The 22,205-nt window shown below is 46.2% G+C and overlaps 2 protein-coding genes across 2 annotated transcripts in view; both read left to right on the top strand.

Annotated features, from left to right (window-relative positions):
• The window catches only part of LOC123515734 (balbiani ring protein 3-like), a 53,686-nt gene extending 52,212 nt beyond the window's left edge, over nucleotides 1-1,474 (top strand). Inside the window, exons 37-38 of the mRNA XM_045274591.1 lie at nucleotides 711-830; nucleotides 1,137-1,474. Of these exons, the coding sequence (XP_045130526.1) occupies nucleotides 711-830; nucleotides 1,137-1,150 (134 nt within the window). The 3' untranslated portion in view covers nucleotides 1,151-1,474. The remainder of the gene's footprint in view (nucleotides 1-710; nucleotides 831-1,136) is intronic.
• Nucleotides 1,475-9,455: 7,981 nt separating this feature from the next.
• On the top strand, nucleotides 9,456-15,847 carry LOC123513947 (piggyBac transposable element-derived protein 3-like). The gene is made up of 5 exons (XM_045271445.1): nucleotides 9,456-9,676; nucleotides 9,923-10,271; nucleotides 10,379-10,542; nucleotides 14,454-14,478; nucleotides 15,686-15,847. Exons 1-5 carry the CDS (start codon nucleotides 9,573-9,575, stop codon nucleotides 15,845-15,847), a joined length of 804 nt encoding a protein of 267 aa, XP_045127380.1. The 5' UTR covers nucleotides 9,456-9,572.
• Nucleotides 15,848-22,205: the final 6,358 nt, after the last annotated feature.

Here is a 22,205-nt window from a genome sequence, read left to right as displayed (position 1 = left end):
TGTAATAATTCTCTCTTTCTCTAATATAAGAACAACTTTTGTTCACCTTAGTGAGTCTGGTAAAGAAAATCATAGAAGCGATTCTGAAGCCAAAACTAGAGTATGCCCAGGTAGGTAGTGTGGGCACCGCACCTAATGAAGCACACAAGGAAACTAGAAAGGGTGCAAAGAGCTGTAACAAAGTTAGTACTAACCTTGCAAGATATGGATTACCAAGAGAGATTGCATGCCCTGGAGCTGCCAACTTTAGAAGAAAGAAGGAAGCGAGGAGATATGATTGAGATGTTAAATGCGTGAAGGGGGTGGACAAGATTGACCGAGAGGACTCCCTCGAGCTAGACATAGAGAGGAGAACGAGAGGTGGTCATGAGTTCAAGCTGATATTGCCGGGATACACGACTGATATCGGGAAGTATAGCTTCCCACCGAGAGCTGTTCGCGCTTGGAATGAACTGCCTGGAGAGATAGTGACACTAAGTAATATTCAGAGTTTCAAGGAAAAGTATGATGAGTGGATGAAAGCAAGCAGGACACCACGAGTTTAGCTCATCTCCCGCAGCAAATTTATAGGAAATTTATAGGTAAACTCACTCTCACTCTCTCTCTCTCTCTCTCTCTCTCTCTCATCGTCTCTCATGAAGTCCCATAGATAATTACATAAAATCTCACAAATGACATCTGGTAACTCCAACTGACGTCCTCCTCCACAGCTGCGTGCTCCCCTAAGGCAGAGTGCACCAGAAAGGGAGGCCATTGCTCCCATAACTGTGCAGGTGACAAGTCCTTGCCAAACTTGTGTGACGGAAACTGCCAGTGTTGTTTCTCCAATAGTAAGTAATGTTTCCGTTCCGTACATGGAAGCAAACTACATTAAAGAAAAGGAAAAGTTTGCAGGATGTTTTGTGCACGGTTGCATGTAAGCTTTCTGAAAATGTAACTAGTTGAATTTGGGCTCTTAGTTAATAATTGTGTGTGTGTGTGTGTGTGTGTGTGTGTGTGTGTGTGTGTGTGTGTGTGTGTGTGTGTGTGGACAAAAAGATCTCATCGCAGTCAATATCTATTAAGGAACTACATTAAAAATATGCAATTATTCCTGTTACTTCACTCGTCACTTACTGATTTGTCTGTTTCCTCAGCATCACCAGAGTAAGATTGCTACGTAGATCGACGACTCCCATGTGATCTATTCTCTTCAGGAGGAAAGACGTGAAGTGACGAGCACGAGTTTTCAATGTTCTTCACTCATCATCGCTGTTTTTATCTAGGAGTTTTATATGTTAAGGATGTCTTTTCATTTGATCATATATACAGCTTAGTTCTTTAGAGAAAGTCTGCGTTTTCGATCTTGTATAAAGGTTCGCCCAATGCGTCTTTTTAAATGAATATGCTTTCTGTTTTTCATGGCTTCCATATTTTATGTATTAAGCACGTCTTATTCCATATTGTATGAATATATTATATAACAGTGAACAGCCTCATTGTTTTATTATCTCCTTCATAAACAGTGAAACCATGCGTGCTTTGGGGTCCGAAGGGTCTCCAAGCGCATGGGTTCGAATCCTGTCCACGGTCCGAGTGTAGGTTGGGCTTCCTCACTCGGGGCAACAGTTTCCTAGAGGGGTGGGCTTTGAGATAAGGGGATATTTTTGGGGGGATACCTCCTTAGCCCACATATTCCCGTGAAAAGCCTTCACCTTATAGTGCTCCAAATAAATCTAAACAAGGTTTTCTGGCTGGGCTCCGTAGGGATTGGATTGGATTTTATCATAAGGCGCTGCAACATCTGTGGTCATTTGGCGCCTCGACAATAATGTAAAAAGACTGAATTGTTGATAAAAACAACTAAAAGCAGTTAAAACCAATACAATAGCTAAAAAACTAAAAATACAATAAAACTAAATAAAACAAAAATACATATAATGAAATGAAATAATATTCACAACTTTGGGAGAAGACCAGCTTCTCCCAAAAACCTAAAAAAGTCATGGCCTTGGGCCAGGCACTCTGGTCCACGGACCTTTGAGAGATAATAGACACCGCTATCTCTACCGCGACAACGGTAGAGGTGTCTTAAATCAGTCAAAGTAGGGCACTCCAATAGTAGGTGCAGCACCGTAAGCGGCACCAAGCAGTCATCACAGTAAGGTTGAGGGTACCTGGTCAACAGGTACTTATTTGTAAGATACGTGTGACCTATACGCAGTCGCGCCAATAAAGTCTGTGCACGGCGATCCCGAACATGGGTGTATGTCCACTGATGGAGAGTGGAAGTAGTGATCTCTCCCATTTTCGAGGTTACGACCCCCGTTAGCCATCTCCTCTGCCAAATTGCTGCGACCGTCACACGAATAAGATGAAATACATCTCGAAACGGAACAGGGGCAGGAGATGGAGCGCGATTTGCTGCCTCTCTAGCGAGAATGGATGGATGCATGGATTTTAAATCAGGCACCGCAACATCAAAGGTCATTTGGCGCCGCTTCAATAATTTAAAATGTCACAATAGTTTAAAAAAAAAAAAAAAGTAACTAAAAACAGTTAAAAACAACGCAATAGCTAAAATCTAAAAAAGAAAAATAAACTAAATAAAACACTAAAATACATAATAAAATAAGAATAAAATTCAAAGCTTTGGGAGAAGGCCAGCTTCTCCCAAAAACCTAAAAACGTCATGGCCCTGGGCCAGGCACTCTGGTCCAAGGACCTTTGAGATATAATAAGACTGTCCTGGTACCGCTAGCACCATCAATATGTTCTGGTGTGGCTGAAGAGAAACACTAGGGGAGCTTCCCTGTGTTTATTGTAGGATACAAAATGTACTGGAGACTTGGTAGCTTGGTAGCGAGCGGCCGTGGAAAGGCTTGAGAAGTAGCCGGCGACGAGAGAGAGACTTGTAGTTATTAGCGGCTAAATGGAGCTTGTAGCAAGCGTGATGGATGTATAATTACAGTCTACACACTGGAGTGTGACTGTAGACAGTAGACTGTAGAACTAGACTGGCTGTGCGGGATAGTATAACCAGTCAGAGAAGGAAGGCAAGCAGATTGCCAACGGAGCGTGAGTCCGTCTAGAAGCTGTGTTTGGACCAGACTGAGCGTGGTGTCCCGTGGGGCGGAACAATACCCACGGTCGTAGTACATCATACGGTAGAACATTACATTACTCCGCATTAACAAGGTAGTGCCCATCATATTGCTCAACCACGCTAACGAAGGTGTCCTCAACGAGCACTCTAGTCAATATATAAACACTTCAAAAAGAACAATAATAATAATAAGACATGTCATACAATGCACTGAGCAAAATAAATATCACATAAGTATGAAAACAATTAAGAAAATATAGTTAGTTTGCAAATGAATAGCAATAATATGATATAGTGAGTATAACATAGCTAAAAAAATTTATTTAGCTAAAAAAATTTATTTGATGCAATTTTAAAAGTAAAATGCATTATTGATCAAAAATTTACACATTTGTGGTAATGACTAGTAAATATAACATACAAAATTTGTATAAAGACATAGAAATGTTACATGATCATGCATAATTAAATCACTGAAACATAAGGAACAATGTTACATACATATGTGTAAAAATGTGTTACATATGGTGAATCAACTGTATATGTCATAAGTATTGTTTTTACATATAATACATGTGATAATTGTGCAATATATATATATATATATATATATATATATATATATATATATATATATATATATATATATAATGTAATTGAACATAAATGAAAAGCATGAAAAGATGATAATGTAAACAAAAATCAGCAAACAAACACTCAACTATAAATAACATAAATCACCTACATACCACGAGTTGAGTAGCGAATTCAACTTGGATAGAGCAGATAACAATGTATAACAGTAGAGGTGCTGCTAAAACAAAATGCAATGAATGTTACATTAATATTGAAGTTACATACATAGGTAGAATATATATAATTGACACTAGCAAAAAAATATTACGTAGGTAGGGAGAATGAGAAAATGTTAGTGTAAATTTAGTAATAAAAAAAGTAAAATGGGATGTAAAAAAATGTGACTGCAAATGGAACCTTCCATTAAACACACGATATACCCTAGGGGCCACGCCTGTGTGTTAAGGCCTGAGAAGCGTGAATATGTCTTCTGATAAATCAAGCAAATTTACAGTCAAAATAAATATTACCTACTGTACATTACATTAATCCCTCCCCATGTGTCATCTGGGGACAGCACATAAAAATATAATATAGTATAATGCAATAGAACATAATGCATTACAACATCATATTATAAGAGATACACTTCACACAACTGTAAAAATTGAGCAAGAGAATGTGTCAATATCTTCCCCACTGAATTTCTGAATGGAAGAGTCATGTTGTAGAAGTTTAATAGCAGGAGATGCTACAGATATATAAGAGATAATGTAACATTTGTAGTGGATGTAGTCACAGGAGTGAGAGTATTAGTAGTAGCCATAGTAATATTTTTAGTGGTAGTTGTAGTGGTGGTGGTAGTAGTAGTAGTAGTAGTAGTAGTAGTAGTTGTTGTTGTTGTTGTAGTAGCAACAGGGTCAGACATTGTGACAATTTGTTTATGATAAGATTTACCACTACGTAAAAACATACAGAAAAATATTATATATATAGTTACCACTCCAAAAGAAATTGTTTTTGGACCACGTACAGGTGTGCTGCGTGTGTACTCGTACGTAAACAGACGATAACTGAGTCACAGACAGGTAAAATAAGAACTTCTCAACATACAGGTCTGCTAAGCACTCACTCTGTGAAAATGAATAATATTAGTACAAGAGTACTTCACAAGAACATAAGTGTATCAGACTTGAGAAAAATAAATTAATATGAAATTATACTAAGTACACTTTTACAATAATCAAGAGATATAATAATGATATTGTACACAATAAAATTACAAAAGTGCTGTACTAATTACGTTAATATAAATGTAAATAAGAATGCGATGAAATAATTATAAAAAGTTGACAAGTAATATCATTATAGTAAGTGCACACTGAAAGAAATCATGAATATAGGAGTTACCCTTAAAATTAGAATCAAAGAAAACTGCGTGTCTGAGGAAAATTACGTTAAATAAATTTATGCACACGTAAATAAAGAAATCACTGCTAGGACTATGGCAGACAGCTCCGCAGTAAAGACGGATGCCACTGAAGGAAGGCTGCAAGACCGATAAAAATAGGGAAAAACCACACTAAACCCAACGCCTGCGTCGGATTTGGAACCCTCAGTAAAACCGGGGATTTCATCAGAATGGATAAAAAAAAAAAGTGTTCTAAAACCAGTGTGTGGGACAGAGCTGGCAGAAAATCCTTCTTGCCATCCATGGGAGAAGGGCATATTGAAACAACCGGAAGCTGCCAATAACCAACTCGTGGGAGCCGGAAAGAGAAGACAGGAGTGGGGTCGATAGACAAATCCATTATCAGGTTTGTCACTCGAAGGCCAAAAGGTTTAGGTAGACTCGGTTAAGAGACATACGCCTGCGAACGCGAGTCCCGCAAAATTGTCAGACAGAGGACAGAATCAGGAAGTCAGTCAGATTTCACAGATTCCAATAAAATCGGAAAGTGGTCACTACCGTGTAAATCCGGTAGGACTCGCCAATTAAAATCAAGGTAAGAATTAGATGTACAAAGAGAAAGATCGATAGCTGTAAAAGTCCCAGTAGGACTGTGGAAATGTGTAACATCCCCAGAATTTAAAATCTCCAATCCTTCATCCTCAATAAAAGAACCGATTAAAACCCCACGAGGATTACTAGCACCTTCATCTCACAATGGGTGACGGCCGTTAAAATCTCCCAACAAAAGAAAAGGCGGAGTCAGCTGACGCACCAGGCCGTCAAGCTCACCCCTGGATACAGGAAGCCGAGGAGGGAGATATAAACTGCAGATGGTGTACAGTCTTCCCATAAAGACCTTAACAGCAACCACCTGAAGGGGAGAGTTAAGTTGTAACGGGAAAACAGGTATATCCTGACGGACTAGAATAGCTGTGCCACCGTGATGGCCCTGGTCAGGGAAAGGAGTGTTAAAAAAGGCACGATAGCCAGGAGGACCAGAATAAGTACTATCACCTATCATAATCTCTTGTAGAGCTACACAGGATGGAAAGAACTCCTACAGCAGAGCTCGGAGTTCCCCCCACGAGGCGCGAAGGCCTCTACAGTTCCATTGTAGAAGCTTGAAGACGACTATTTGGGTGCAGTGGACGAGCGAGCCTTTTGAGGCTGCCCGTGACTGACCTGACTAGAAATAATCAAACGACGAGAAGACACCGGGAGTTGAGATGTGCCGGTTCGTTGGACCTCACCCTTTCGGCTTATTGGTGGGTGATGCGAACTATCATCACTTTTACTGGTCCTCGGAGGACGAGGATCAGGCAGGACTGCACTTTCCGATACAGTGGGTCCACGAGGGACGGCTGTGACAATATCATCGGACGTCTCCATGCTCAGACCGTCCTCATCATAAGAAGCCCGATCTGAGACGGAGGGTGTCATACAAGGCTGGACAGAAACTACTGGAGATACAGGTGGCAAATGGACATCTACTACATGGGTGACTTTCGTCAAGTCCGTATTTTTTTCGTCACTTCTAAGAGATGACTCAACCAAGTCATCAGAAAAAATGGCAAACCTGTTAGCCAGATAAACAGGACCACCCGCCCCAACAGAGCGAGAGGTAGCAGGAGGAGTTGTCTTCGGACCGGCAGACTCAGCCGAAGAGCGAGCGGCCAATGAAGCATAGCATGTCGCACCAGTACCGTCCTTCTGGCGGTACAGGAGTTCGCGGCGGGCGCTACCGAGGCTGATAAACTGACTATTGTCAAGCTGTAGAATGTCCTGCTCCAGGCGATACCTGGGACATTGCCTGGAACGTACCTGTTGAGCATCACGAGAATGAAAACAATAAGCTGCACCATTGCAATGCTCCTCTGAATGCGAGTCGAGTGCAGAGCAATTACCACATCGGGAAGCTTCCTTACACGAGCTTTTCCCGTGACCGTATCCATAGCATGAGAAGCACTGAAGAGGGCGAGAAACAAAGCGCCTCACCCTAAGGTTGATAGGACCGATATTAACACGGTCAGGAAGGGTGGACCCAAAAAATGTGAGAAGGACCATGTTGGAGGAGTTCCTCATCATCATCATGGCTGCCGTGGACGGGGTACCTCGTCCCCATGCGGACCAGTCGTTTTAAAAAAAGGCCCCACATGATACGAATGTTTGTCCACGACAGAGCTGAGACCCCCCTCTCAAAGCATCCCAGCCTGGACACCCAACCATCCAGCACAGGACAGCCCCTATTGGGCGATCCCTCCAGCGGGTGGCTCCGCTGGTCCACTGGCAGCCTACGTAGGAACCATTTAGTCTGGCCCCTCACTGGCGACCGTACTAGCATGGGTAGCCCTCTCCCCCTCGAAAGGGCAGAGCAGGGGACTAAGCCCCCTCTAGCCTAGCTTGCCGTGTCACAGGGGCACGCAAGCCCCCCCACCACGACAAGGCGGTTCCCATCTGGGGGGGCCAGGGGCAAGGGAAACCACCTACTGGGACTACAATGGGAGGGAGCGCTGGCTGCCGTGGACAGGGTACCTCGTCCCCATGGGGACTAGTCGTTTTAAAAACAGGTCCCATATAATACGAATGTTTGTCCACGGCAGAGCTGAGACCCCCCTCCCAAAGCATTCCAGCCTGGACATCCAACCATCCAGCACAGGACAGCCCCTATTGGGTGATCCCTCCAGCGGGTGGCTCCGCTGGACCACTGGCAGCCTACGTAGGAACCATTTAGTCTGGCCCCTCACTGGCGACCTTACTAGCATGGGTAGCCCTCTCCCCCTCGAAAGGGCAGAGCAGGCCCCCTCTAGCCTCACTCGCCAGGTCACAAGGGCACGCAAGCCCCCACGACAAGGCGGTTCCCATCTGGGGGGGAGAGCATCAAAGACTGGCGCCGAAGGTTGAGCGGCCAGAAACCAGCATCCACTAGAAGGCTAGGGATTGGAGATGTCCGAAATGCACCCGTAGCCAAGCGGACCCCAGCATGATGAACGGAGTCAAGCACGCGTAGCCGTGCATCCGTTGTGGATGAGTAGATCTCACAGCCGTATTCCAGCTTTGGAAGTATAAGTGTACGGTGCAGAAGCAGCAGAGTGACCCTGTCCGCACCCTAAAAGGTGTGACTTAAAACCCGAAGAAAGGATAGTGCCGTCCTGCAAGACGCTTTAAGAGAACGGAAATGGGGAACCCAAGTAAGACGGTTGTCAAACAATAGGCCAAGATATCGAGTGGCCTCCACACATGAGAGGCGTCTATTGGCTAAATAAAAATCGGGATCTGGATGGACGCCACGATTACGACAAAAATTCATGGACACGGTCTTTGAGGTGGAGAAACGAAAACCAATTAAGTTGGCCCAACTGGACACCCTATTGATTGCCAATTGGAGCTTTCGCTTAATCAGTGACATCCTAGAAGCACCAAAAGAAGTACATAAATCATCAACATATAAAGAGCTGTGAACGCCATCTGGTAAAGTATCTATAACACCATTTATGGCGACACCATCATCTAAAGCACTAGCCTCGGAGAGAACACTTCCAACTCGAACCCGTAAAAGACGTCTGGATAAAGACTGCTGGATAAAAATAGGAAGGTGGCCACGGAGACCAAAATTAAACAAGGAACGTCAAATCAGCAGCAAGCCGTGTCGTAGGCCTTCTCCAGGTCAAAAATACAGTAACCTGGTGGTGGTGATTAGCAAAGGCCTCACAAATAGAGGAGTCCAGAGATAAAAGACCATCAATAGTAGACCTCATCTTTCAGAAGCCATACTGTACCGATGACAAGTACTTCCCTCTCTCCAAGTACCACATGAGTCTTACATTTACCATCTTTTCTAACACTTTACAAATACAAGATGTCAAAGATATAGGACGGTAGTTCGTAGCCTGGAGATGATTTTTCCCAGGCTTCGGAAACGGGAGAACCACTGCGACAGCCCAAGAAGATGGAAAGTCACCGGTATGCCAAATCATATTATAAAGATTTAATAAAAAGTTAAAAGCACGGTCAGACATGTGACGCAAAAAGGCATAAGGAATGTCGTCTGGATCAGAAGAGTCATGACACTGGGACAAAGCAGTCCGCAACTCGGAGGCAGAGAAGGGGACATTATAGAACTCCCCTCCAGTGAAAGAAAAATTTATGCTGAGAGATTCCATTCTCTGGTGGTAACGTGCGCCTGGGGCTGCAGGATCCTTCCGGTACACACTGGCAAAGTGCTCCGCGAAGAGGTCGGCGACAATCTTAGGATCTGCCACCGTTCGTCCAGCAGACAACAAAACTGGTGGGGGTGGAGCAGAATACTTCCCAGCAATTCGGCGGACTTTGTTAACCCTTGAACGCCTACCGTTACCATATGGTCACAGTTTTCAGTGCGCACTTTAAGTGACAACAGATCTCTAGCATGTTATCCGTTTCAAATTTCCCACCAAATGAAGAATGCCTGGCATTGGCTAAATGAAATATCACATCACTACCGTCATCTTATTCCTTAGTCTGGCACAAGCAGCTGAAGTGTGCAGACGCTTCTTCTCGCCATCCACCATGGCTCAATCGAAAAGGTAGGACAGTAGTTTTCTTCACTTCTGTTTTAATTCTTATGTTTGATTATATCTTATTTTATAAAGAAGGAACTACTCTTTCAAATCATGTATCCAGTGTATTACTATTATATACACGTTTTGTTAGGGAAGCGTGCAATCACAATGTTACCGTATGGTTACACTAGGCTTTTGCAGAATGAAAAAAATAAACTCTGAGTTTTTACAGCGATATTATAAATATATTTATTTATTTTCTCTTCTTAGGAACTTAACAGTGGACGAGATACTTCAAGAACTGGAAGATGATGAAAAGGACATTAGTAGGCTGTACATTGAACCTCCAGAGCCAAATGTCGAGTCAGATGAAGATTCTGCTGATGAAGACGAAGGGGGAATGCTCGACAATTTGACTGGCAGACAGTTACGTGCTGGAGCTGAGGTATTATTTGCAAACAATGCACGAACACAGCTTGACCCTGAACTATCTACTGATGATGCAGAAGGTGATAATTGTAAACCTAGTAAGAAAAATGAAAAACGGAAACGGAATCAACGTAAACAACGCAAGTGGGGAAAACATGACCTGTGCAACTCATTGTCTCATTTCCTGAATGTGATTTTTCAAAGTACCGTGATTTTAGTCCATATGAGCTGCTAGAGTTGTTTTTTGATGAAGACATATTTAACATGATATTGGCTGAAATACCAATCTATGCACAGTTCAAGAATGAACCTGACCCTGCAGTAACTAAGGCCGAGCTGAAAGTGTTTATTGCAGTTTTGATTCTCTCTGGGTACAATAGGCTGCCAGGAAAAAGGTTTTACTGGGATTCAGGTCCAGACATGAGAAATGAGATGGTTCATGCAGCTATTAGGAGAGACAGGTTTATCCAAATTATGAAATTTCTGCATTTTGCTGATAATAATGCCATGGATTCAAGAGACAAATTATGGAAGCTCCGTCCACTGATAAAGAAACTTCAAAATAAATTTGTAAAACACTTTGTTCCTGTACCTAGGCTGAGCTATGATGAATCTATGATTGCATATTATGGGCCTCATGGGTGTAAACAGTTTATCAAAGGAAAACCAATTAGGTTTGGTTACAAGGTTTGGTCTTTGAACACTCCTTCGGGCTATTTGGTAAATTTTGATGTGTATCAAGGAAAGAATGTGCAAATCAATGAGGATTATGAGAAGCAATTTGGAAAGGCAGTAACTCCTCTAATTCAAATGATTGATAGTTTTGATGATGATACAAAGAATTTGCCATTCAGTTTATATTTTGATAATCTCTTCACTGGTATGGAGCTGCTGAGTTATTTGAAACAAGAGGGATACAATGGTACTGGGACAATCAGGGAGTCACGGGTTCCAAAGGAATGCACCATAATGCCTTGCAAAGATATGAAGAAGCTTGAAAGGGAACCTTTACATATAAGTGTAGTGATGATGGAATTTTAGTTGCAAGATGGCAAGACACTGGATCCGTTACTGTAGCAACAACTGTTCACTCAGTCAATCCCGTTGGTCATGTAAGGAGATATTCTAAGAAGGAAAAAAAATATATAATGATTCCACGACCACTTTTGATTGGAGAATACAACAAATACATGGGAGGAACAGATCTGATGGATGAAAACGTAAACAGGCACAGAATATCAATTCGTGGTAAAAAATGGTGGTGGTCAATTTTCACATGGCTGTTAGATGTATCGGTTCAGAATGCATGGCAACTACACAGAAGTGTAGGATCAAAGTTGACACAGCTGGAGTTCAAGAGGGAAATAGTAAGATTTTATCTGACATCTTACGGATCTTCCCCCAGAGGAGCTGGTCGCCATCCACGTCAAAGGCCAGTGTATCCAAAGGTCGACTACCAGACTCCATTAGATATGATGGTAAAAACCATTACATTATTCAAAACCTAGGCAACAAAAGAAGACGTTGTGCAGGAGAATATTGCAAATCTGTAGGTCGCACAGCATGCAGTAAATGTGATGTTGGACTGTGTGTCATGCTTTCTTACCTATCACACTGGCAAATAATATTGTAAAACACAGCATATGAATAGTAAAACAATTATGTTTGTATTTTGTATCACCATAAACCTTTATGTGTACTCAGTATATAAATAGTAAAACAATTATGTTTGTATCTTGTATCACCATAAACCTTTATGTGTACTCTATGAAAAAAATAAAATTAGCTTCAAGGGAGCATATGTTGTATTGTATTATCCAAGGACCCTACCATTTCCGCTTCCAGATTAGCCTAGCGTGACCATATGGTAACACCTTATAACTACACAAATACAAATACGAAATTAATTTCAATCACATAAATACATTTTAGCATGACCACTAAATAAAAATATCATAAACATATTCATTTACAAAAGAAAAAAATAATTCAGGCTTTGAAGGGTTAAAGACATCCGTAAGAGGGGTACGGCCGTTAATGGAAGAGGCATAAGCTTTCCAAAAGGCTCTTTGTGCCTCTTTCAAAACGCGGCGGGCCCGAGCTCTGCAGCGTCGAAAAGCGACCAAACACTGCGGGTCCCCATGATGTCGCCAGAGACGAGAAAAAGCTGCCCGTTTCTCTTTCACAGCGTTAGCGCACCCTGCGTTCCACCAAGGAACGGGACGCTTAGTAAAGCGACCGGACGTCCTAGAAATTGTCTGAACTGACTGTAAAAAATCGGTAAAATAGTCAACAGCCTCAGCACAAGTAGAAAAGTCAGCCAGCGGACGGATAAAAGAGCTAAGGTCTGTGAATCGAGGCCAATCTGCCTTGTCTAAAACCCAGCGTGGGGGCCGGGACGGTGGCTCAGAGTTTACAGATTCCAATAAAATAGGAAAGTGGTCACTACCGTGTAAATCCGGTAGGACCCGCCAATTAAAATCGAGGAAAGAATTAGAAGTAGAGATAGAAAGATCAATAGCTGTAAAAGTCCCAGTAGGACTGTGGAAATGTGTAACATCCCCAGAATTTAAAATCTCCAATCCCTCATCCTCAATAAAAGAACCGATTAAAACCCACGAGGATTACTAGCACCTTCATCCCACAATGGGTGACGGCCGTTAAAATCTCCCAACAAGAGAAAAGGCGGAGTCAGCTGACGCACCAGGCCGTCAAGCTCACCCTGGAGACAGGAACCCAAGGAGGGAGATATAAACTGCAAATGGTGTAGGATCGTCCCATAAAGACCTTAACAGCAACCACCTGAAGGGGAGAGTTAAGTTGTAGAGGGACAACAGGTATATCCTGACGGACTAGAATAGCTGTGCCACCATGGTGGCCCTGGTCAGGGAAAGGAGTGCTAAAAAAGGCACGATAGCCAGGAGGACTAGAATAAGTACTATCACCTAGCATAGTCTCTTGTAGAGCTACACAGGCTGGAGAGAACTCCGACAATAAAGCTCGGAGTTCCCCCCACGAGACGCGAAGGCCTCTACAGTTCCACTGTAGAAGCTTGAAGATGACTATTTAGGTGTAGTGGACGGGGCGAGCCTTTTGAAGGGGGGCTACCCGTGACTCACCTGACTTGAAATAATCAACCGACGAGAAGACACCGGTAGTTGTGATGTGCCGGGTCGTTGGACCGCAGCCTTTCGGCTTGCCAGTGAGTGATGCGAACCATCATCACTCCTACCGGTCATCGGAGGACGAGGATCAGGCTGGACTGCACTTTTTGACACAGCGGGTCCACGAGGGACGGCTGTGACAATATCATCGGACGTCTCCATGTTAAGACCGTCCTCATCACAAGAAGCCCGATCTGAGACGAAGGCTGGACAGAAACTACTGGAGCTACCATTGCAGAGCGGTCCCTGGAGAACTCACGATCATGTACACCGGGAGAAACCTTAGATTGTTTAGGCCGAGCTAAATATATCGACTCCGCAGAGCCGCGGTGCCGTTTGGTCAGGCCCTTCAAAGGCTTAGGGGATACAGGGGGCAAATGGACATCCACTACATGGATGACTTTGGTCAAGTCCGTATTATTCTCATCACTTCTAAGAGATGACTCAACCGAGTCATCGGACAAAAAGGCAAACCTATTGGCCAAATGAACAGGACCACCCGCCCCAACAGAGCGAGAGGTAGCAGGAGGAGTTGTCTTCGGACCGGCAAACTCAGCTGAAGAGCGAGCGGCCAATGAAGCATAGGATGTCGCACCAGTACCGTCCTTCTGGCGGTACAGGAGTTCGCGGCGGGCGCTACCAAGACTGATGAACTGACTATTAGCAAGCTGTAAAATGTCCTGCTCCAGGCGATACCTTGGGCATTGCCTGGAGCGTAACTGGTGAGCATCACGGCAATGAAAACAATAAGCAGCAGCATTGCAATGCTCCTCAGAATGTGAGTCTAGTGCAGAGCAATTACCACATCGAGAAGCTTCCTTACATGAGCTTTTTCCGTACCCATAGCATGAGAAAAACTGAAGCGAGCGAGAAACAAAACGCCTCACCCTAAGATTGATAGGACTAATATGAACACGGTCTGGGAGGGTGGAACCAAAGAAGGTGAGAAGGACCATTTTGGAAGAGTTCCTCATCTCAGACACCTTTTGGACTGAGCTAGGACACATTGCTAGTATTTCCTCGTCTGGAAATTCATAAAGATCCTGACTGTACACACAACCTTTACTGTAATTAAAGGTGGGATGTGGCCTTAATACTCTCAAACATGCTGTCAGAAGGACATGGTAGATGATGCAACATCCTTGCCTGCGTGATATCTTTCGCTCGCACTAGCACCCCATTACCATACTTCTTGAGGTTTCCCTCAGGACTCATGCCAATCTCTTTGGACAGGTACCGGGAGGCATGGATGAAATTCCCACGCCCATTTCTGAAGTACGCCACAAACCAACGTGGATGCGGGATGTGGCGAACTTCTGGAAATGAATTCTCTATTAGTTTTCAAAAACATTTGGGATGTAATCCATGTCACTGTCTGAAATATTACGTGACTGGAGAAATTCAATTTTAAAGCAAGGTGCAGAAATACTACATGTTCATAAGCCAGATGGGCTTTATCACATGACAGAAAAGTTACATAGCAGCGGTTAGTTGGAAAGTCCTTATCATAAACAAGTCGAATGCGAAGAACTGTGCCATACACCTTGAGAAGTGAGTGCAAGGCGTGATAGGAAAATGATGTATTAACATTTACCATCAAAAGGGAGTCATATTCAGCAGAAATGCGTCCCTCAGAAGAACTCCCAGAACAGGAGACTGCTGCGGGAGGCTCTTGTGGAGGGGAATCCTCCTTCCCACTCAGACCTGAAGATGACGTCTCGCGGGCCATGTCAGCCATATCACAAGAACCTGAAATTTTTTTGTGTTTTCCCCTAAAAAAAAACAGTAACACAAAAGATTAGCTCCAGGGACAAGGGAAACCACCTACTGGGACGACAATGGGAGCGAGCGCTGCTGGCTGCCGTGGACGGGGTACCTCGTCCCCATGCGGACCAATCGTTTTAAAAAAAAAAGGCCCCACATGATGCAGAAAGTTTGTCCACGACAGAGCTAAGACGTGGCGAGGGAGTGCGCGTCGTCGGGGATCCATCCGCAGGGTCCGCGCAGCGCCATGCTGAGAGGTTGGCACGGCGGAGGGGCCAAAACGGCTTGGTGTTGCCTGACGAGGGTTGAGTACACACGGTACCGGCGACGCTAGCCCTCTCGTCGCTCTAGCCGAGAGCTCGGACCGGCGTGTCTCCGGCCCTTCCGTGGAACGCGCTAGGCTGCGTGGGCGCGGGGGCGCCGGCTCTCTCTGCCTTCTAGCACGAGCATTAGCCGTCCCCCGCTCCAAACCCACTTCGGCTAGCGCCCAGCGATCAATTCAAAACTGGCACGGACCAGGGAAATCCGCCTGTCTAATTAAAACAAAGCATTGCGATGGTCAGTGATGGATGTTGACGCAATGTGATTTCTGCCCAGTGCTCTGAATGTCAAAGTGAAGAGATTCAACCAAGCGCGGGTAAACGGCGGGAGTAACTATGATCACAATTGGGCATAGTTGCTAAGAGAGTCACCTCCTCGTGGTCCTGCTGGAAAGTCTCTGGCCTGGGTCTTCCCGCCACCCCAGGCTGTTTTCAGTCGGTCAGAGAACCAAGTACACTCTCTCCTTCTGTGTGGGCACACAGAGGTAGCGCAGTCAGCTATCAAAAGGCCTTATTGATTTCCCTCATCCAATTACGATGGGGGAAGCTGCTGCACCTGGTCAGGCACAAGGTTCGCCCACCTGCCCCGTCTGCCATGTTCGATACGCCAACTTCAGGGGGCGTAGAGTTCATGAGCGTGCCGCTCACCCTGAAAGCTTCCACGCTGCTGAGGCTGCTCGGCTGCGTTCTCGCACTAAGGCCCGGTGGGACCCGGAAGAGGTTCGTCTGATGGCGGCCTTTGAAAGGCTCCACTAGGGTGAGCGGGGATTAAACGAGCAAATACATGAGCTGGTCTTGCCTCACCGAACCATCGAGGCAATAAAAGGCAAGAGGAAGCAGGCGGAGTACAAGGCTCTGCTTGTGGCGGAGGTTGTCTCCGCTGTTGATCCCATGCCAATTCCAGCTCCAGAGGCGGACTCTGGACCGTCCTCTGAGCCTCAGCAACCACTCTCTCCTCCGGCGTCCCAATCGCTGAGTCAAAGGGAGAGAGCAACATCGGTTGTGGAACTACCTCCACCCGAGGAGGATCTCCGTCTTGCACTACATCGTGAGATGGAGACCCTCAGTTCCATCCTTGGGGTGGAGGTTCCACGTGACACCACAGATGTCCAGAGACAACTGGATGACTGGTCTCCGTCCCCTTCGGTCCGCCCAAGACCCGAGAAGAGCCTAAGGGTTCCGAGGGACACTAGGGGGAGGAGACGGATGGAGTATGCCCGATTCCAGGAAGCCTGGAAAAGGGACAGAGGTCGTGCGACCAGGAGGGTGGTCGACGGTCAGAGCTGGCTAGTGGAGGAGGGGCCAAAGCCTGTTGGCACTAACGACTTCTGGCTATTCCTTTTCACTAGACCTAGTCCACCCCAATGCCGGGGAACGTCCCGGACTCCTTGCCGGGAGTCGGTGGAAGGAGAAATCTGGAAGCCGATCTCCGAGGAGGACGTGAAGATGGCGCTCCGGGCCACCAAAGCCCAAACAGCCAGAGGTATCGACGGTCGGTCGAAGGCCGCCGTCGAGGCTCTTGGTCTGACTAAGCTGCGGTGGCTTTTTAACGCGGTCTTGTGCCTGGGTCAATCCCCAACCAGCTGGACCGCTGGTCGGTCCGTACTCATTCTGAAGGTTGACGAACCTTCCAGTCCATCTGACTATAGGCCACTCACTATCACTCCGATTCTGACGAGAATCCTCCATCGGGTGTTGGCAAAGAGATTGGTGGGCCACCCACGCTCCCCTACCTCGGAGTCAAAAGAGGTTTCAAGGCGGAGGAGGGCTGCGCGGCCAACGTTTTGTTGGTTCGCGAGGCCATCCGTAGGGCGAAGACAGGCCCTAAACCTCTGTATATGGCTTTCTTGGACTTCACGAAGGCCTTTGACTCCGTGGGACTCTCCGCCATCAGGACGGCCTGCCTTAGATGGGGGCTAGGGAAGAGCTTCTCCGCCTTCGTGGGTAAAAAGATGTGGATGCTGCGCAAAGTTTTTCTCCTTCGGCTGCTGTACCCATGATGTACTCCGAGGTGGGGGTCTCAACCTTAGTAGGATGTACCGTAAAATGGGGAGGTTCGTCAGGGCCGCTCTCCATCTCCCAAAGGATAGCCCCATGGGATGTTTCCATGCGGAGATTGGGGATGGCGGTCTTGGCGTGGCCTCCTTCACGACGCGTGTCCCCCGGCTGAGGGCGGACCTGCTATCAAGGCTGTCAAAGTCTGGAGACGAGGCAGTCCGGAGCATAGCTAGGGAGCAGTGCCCCTCCGACCCCGAGTCTTCCCTGACTTGTCGGAGGAAGGAGGAGAGGATACTCCGGCAAAACCGATTGGTCAATTCCCACGATGGCAAAGGATTGGATGGTGCTTCGTGTACCCCCATTTCCGCCTCGTGGGTAGGTGATGGATCCCGGCTCATGCGTGGAGAGACCTACGTGCAGGCAGTGAAGCTCAGGGGAAACCTCCTGCCGACGAAGGTCCGCAGCGCACGAGGCCGCCAAGTGACCGCAGTAGGATGCGACCTTTACTATGGCAACAGGCCCGAAAGCCTGGGACACATTCTCCAGCAGTGTCCGGCCGTGGCGGTTCAGCGTCTTGCTAGACATAACGGGATCTTGGAGAGATACATCACCACCCTCCAGTGGCCTGGGTATCGCACCCGCCGTGAGCCTGCCATCCCAACGGAGGCTGGCGTGCGGTACCCTGACATAGTCTGTTGGAAGGGAAATCAATCGCATGTGATTGATGTCCACGTCGTGGCTGACGCAGCGGCGGGCGACCTATATGACGCACACATGCGCAAAGTGGCGTATTATAACACGCCGAGAATTCGGGCATTCGTGGAAGATCTCACTAGGAGTACCCCAATCTTCTCGTCGTTTACGATGAGCTGGAGAGGGGTGCTTTCGGTCCCTCCTACAACACCTGGCGGAGCCTGGGGCTCCCTCGTGGGGCCCTGAAGCTCCTTATAGTCCACGGGATGGAGAAGGGGGTAAGAATTGCCCAGTGCTTTAAAAAGACTTCCGGGGCTCGGGTGAGACTGGTGGATGGAGCCCGGCCGGTGTGATATGGGCCGCACCCATGCGAGAGCTTAGAGAAGCCCCCGCGGTAGTTCATTCTGCAAAACGCTAATAGGGAATCCCATGTCCCCGCGGGCCTCCTCCCTTTTTGAGTATGGTGGTGGGTTTGTTGTTAATACGTACAAGTACGTATATGGGGTCAGAAGTCCTGACCCCGGACGTTGATTTTGGGTACTCTCCCACAAGGACTTACGGTATGTAAGTCGTGGTCTGGGTGGGTAAGGAGGTCTGCGCCCCGCATGGAGCCGTGGCCCGGTGGAGGATTAATTTCTTCTGCCTGGGTAGCGGAGCCATTTGGGGCGTAGGGGTAGTTGGGAGGACCGGGAGTAGCCAAATGCTTCGTCATCTAATTAGTGACGCGCATGAATGGATTAACGAGATTCCCACTGTCCCTATCTACTATCTAGCGAACCCACAGGCAGGGGAACAGGCCTGCGTTTAACAGCGGGGAAAGAAGACCCTGATTTTGTAGAGAGACATCAGAGGTATAGCATAAGTCCCAAAGCCTGGACACCCAAACATCCAGCACAGGATGGCCCCTATTGGGCGATCCCTCCAGCGGGTGGCTCCGCTGGTCCACTAGCAGCCTACGTAGGAACCATTTAGTCTGGCCCCTCACTGGCGACCTTACTACTAGCATGGGTAGCCCTCTCCCCCTCGAAAGGGTAGAGCAGGGGCCTAAGCCCCCTCTAGCCTAGCTCGCCAGGTCACAGGGGCATGCAACCCCCCACCACGACAAGGCGGTTCCCATCTGGGGCGGCAGAAGGAAGGGAACAACACCAAAACCGACACCAACATCAGAATTAGAATTTTAAGTCATCAGTATAGATAGTAGAACAGTGCTCCAAAAAATAAGGCAGGGGACACGAAGGGTAAATCACTCATGTCGAAAATATGGTCGCACACCAACACAGAGGAATTACCAGTACCCAATCCTATAGGTGACCTGTAAGGGCAGGAGACCGCACTCAATGGGCTACTTTAAACAACGTGAGTATAGTTTGCCGAGGGGAAGGACCCGCAGTAGCAGCCTGGTGACAAGTGAAGCCACAAAAAGGAAATAAGCTCGCTAGAAGCCGGGAGGACAGAGATATGCCTGCCGGGAGCCCAGGACAGTCCACCGCACAGCCAACGTGAACGTATACTGACTGAATGCGAGACGTGAGTGGCTGATTACTTTTTTTTTTTTTTTTTTTGGGGTGGGGGCCATCACCCCGTCTTGGGTATTAGGCCATTTATTTATTATTTTTTTAAGACTTATATTTCTTTAAAATTAGACCTTTTATTTTATATCTTTTTACATATATATTTTTATTGGATTTATTTATTTATTTATTTATTTTATAGTTATTTTAATTTAACCTTTTTTTGTTTGTTTTAATTTATTTTATATAGTTATTTTAATTTAACCTTTTTTTTTATTTGTTTTAATGTTAACAAAATATCCACACACATTCTCATGCACGCTTCATTCACACAAGGATCCTATACCTATCTCAAAACTATTGTCCTTTGTCAGGGGATGGGGAAGGGAGGGATAACTCACAATCACACAGGGTGGCTACGTGGCATCACTACGTATTGCATATATACATGAAGGGAAAACATTCACATTAGATCACGCAAAATTGGAATCATACACGCTTTCATGCTTTTATTTACATACATATATATATTTTCAAATATTTACAGAGTGGAGAATAAATAACGATATATACACATAATCACAACTCTCTGATTAAATTGGTCTCAGTCAGATAAATCATCAGTCTTTCGACCACATGTGGATGTTCGTCACCCAGAGGGGTGGTCAGAGTTAGCGGGACGGATGGATGGATTTTAAACTTATGGCGCCGCAACAACGATGGTCATATGGCGCCGCTACTATAAATTCATTGCAACTAACGTGTATATATATAAAAATTAAAAGTGATTAAAAACAATACAATTAAAAAGCTAAAAACTAAAAATACTATAAACCTGAATAAAACAATAAAATACATAGTGTAAAATAAAATAAAATTCAGAGCTTTGGGAGAAGGCCAGCTTCTCCCAAAAATCTAAAAACGTCATGGCCTTGGGCCAGGCACTCTGGCCCAAGGACCTTTGAGATAAAATAGACACCGTTATCTCTACCGCGACAGCGGTAGAGGTAGCGATGTCTTAAGTCAGTCAAACTGGGGCACTCCACTAGTAGGTGCCGCACAGTAAGCGGCACCAGGCAGTCATCAGAATAAGGTTGAGGGTCCCTGGTCAGGAGGTACCTTTGTGTAAGGTACGTGTGACCTATACGAAGTCGCGCCAATAACGTCTGTGCACGGCGATCCCGGACATGGGTGTAAGTCCACAGAGGGAGTGTGGAAGTAATGATCTCTCCCATTTTCGAGGTTGCGACCCCCGTTAGCCATCTCTTCTGCCAAATTGATGCAACCGCCACTCGAATTAGATGAAATACATCTCGAAAAGGAACAGGGGCAGAAGAGGGAGCGCGACTTGCTGCCTCTTTAGCGAGGCGGTCAGCGTGTTCATTCCCTGGAACACCAACGTGACCAGGGACCCAACAGAACCCAACCCGATATCCTCTTCTGGTAAGTAGATATAGCCACTCTAGAGCTGATAAAACCAATGGGTGATGGGAAATAAAAGAAGAAAGCAGTAAGAGCACTGCGACAGTCACTAAAAATTGTAAAAGACGAAACCGGGAGAGTAAAAATAATCTGTAAAGCTAAGACTATGGCAGACAGCGCAGTAAAGACGGAGGCTACCGAAGGAAGACTGCCAGACCGATAAAAAGAGGGGAAACCACACTAAACCCAACGCCTGGAACCCTCAGTAAAAACAGGGATATCATCAGAATGCATAAAAGAATGTTCTAAAAACCGTGTGTGGGACAGAGCTGGCAGAAAATCCATTGGGCCATCCATGGCAGGAGGGCTTAATGAGGTAACAGGAAGCTGCCAACTCGGGGGAGCCGGAAAGAGTACACAGGAGTGGGGTCGATAGATAACTCTGCCATGAGATTTGCAACTCGTAGGCCAAAAGGTTTAGGGAGACTCGGTCGAGTGACATACGCCTGCGAGCGCGAGTCCCGCAACATTGACCCACAGGGGACAGAATCAGGAAGACGGTGGGTGCGAAACCAACACCGGAGCATCGAAGATTGGCGCCGAGGTCGAGCGGCCAGAAACCAGCATCCACTAGAAGGCTAGGTATTGGAGATATCCGAAATGCACCCGTAGCCAAGCGGACCTCAGCATGATGCACGGGGTCAAGCGTGCGTAGTCGCGCATCCGTTGCGGATGAGTAGATCTCACAACCGTATTCCAGCTTCGGAAGTATGAGTGTACGGTGAAGCAGCAGCAACGTGTCCCTGTCCGCACCCCAAGAGGTATGACTTAAAACCCGAAGAAGGGATAATGCCTGCCGACAAGACGCCTTAAGAGAACGGAAATGGGGAACCCAGGTGAGACGGTTGTCAAATAAAAGGCCAAGATATCGAGACGCCTCCACGCATGAGAGGCGTCTATTGGCAAGGTAAAAATCAGGGTCTGGATGGACACCACGGTTGCGACAGAAATGCATAGCTACGGTCTTCGAGGTGGAGAATCGAAAACCGTTCATGTTGGCCCAACTGGACACCCTATTGATCGCCAGTTGGAGCTTGCGCTCAATCAGTGACATCCTAGCAGCAGCAAAAGAAATACATAAATCATCAACATATAAGGAGCTGTGAATGCCATCTGGGAGAGTATCAATCACACCATTTATGGCGACTGCAATAATGTAACACTAAGAATACTTCCTGTGGAACGCCGTCAT

Source organism: Portunus trituberculatus, chromosome 5, assembly GCF_017591435.1.
Source record: "Portunus trituberculatus isolate SZX2019 chromosome 5, ASM1759143v1, whole genome shotgun sequence".
NCBI classification, from domain to species: domain Eukaryota; kingdom Metazoa; phylum Arthropoda; class Malacostraca; order Decapoda; family Portunidae; genus Portunus; species Portunus trituberculatus.
The sequence above is the reverse complement of the archived record's forward strand: the minus strand, read 5'-3'. Positions and strand labels throughout refer to the sequence as shown.

What these genes read in the sequence shown, in the direction of transcription:
- LOC123513947 (XM_045271445.1), top strand. Translation starts at nt 9,573, where the DNA reads ATGAAATATCACATCACTACCGTCATCTTATTCCTTAGTCTGGCACAA. An exon ending in CATTGTCTCATTTCCTGAAT is followed by an intron (nt 10,272 to 10,378) that starts GTGATTTTTCAA and finishes ATCTATGCACAG; the next exon opens with TTCAAGAATGAACCTGACCC. An exon ending in ATGCCAATCTCTTTGGACAG is followed by an intron (nt 14,479 to 15,685) that starts GTACCGGGAGGC and finishes AATTGGGCATAG; the next exon opens with TTGCTAAGAGAGTCACCTCC.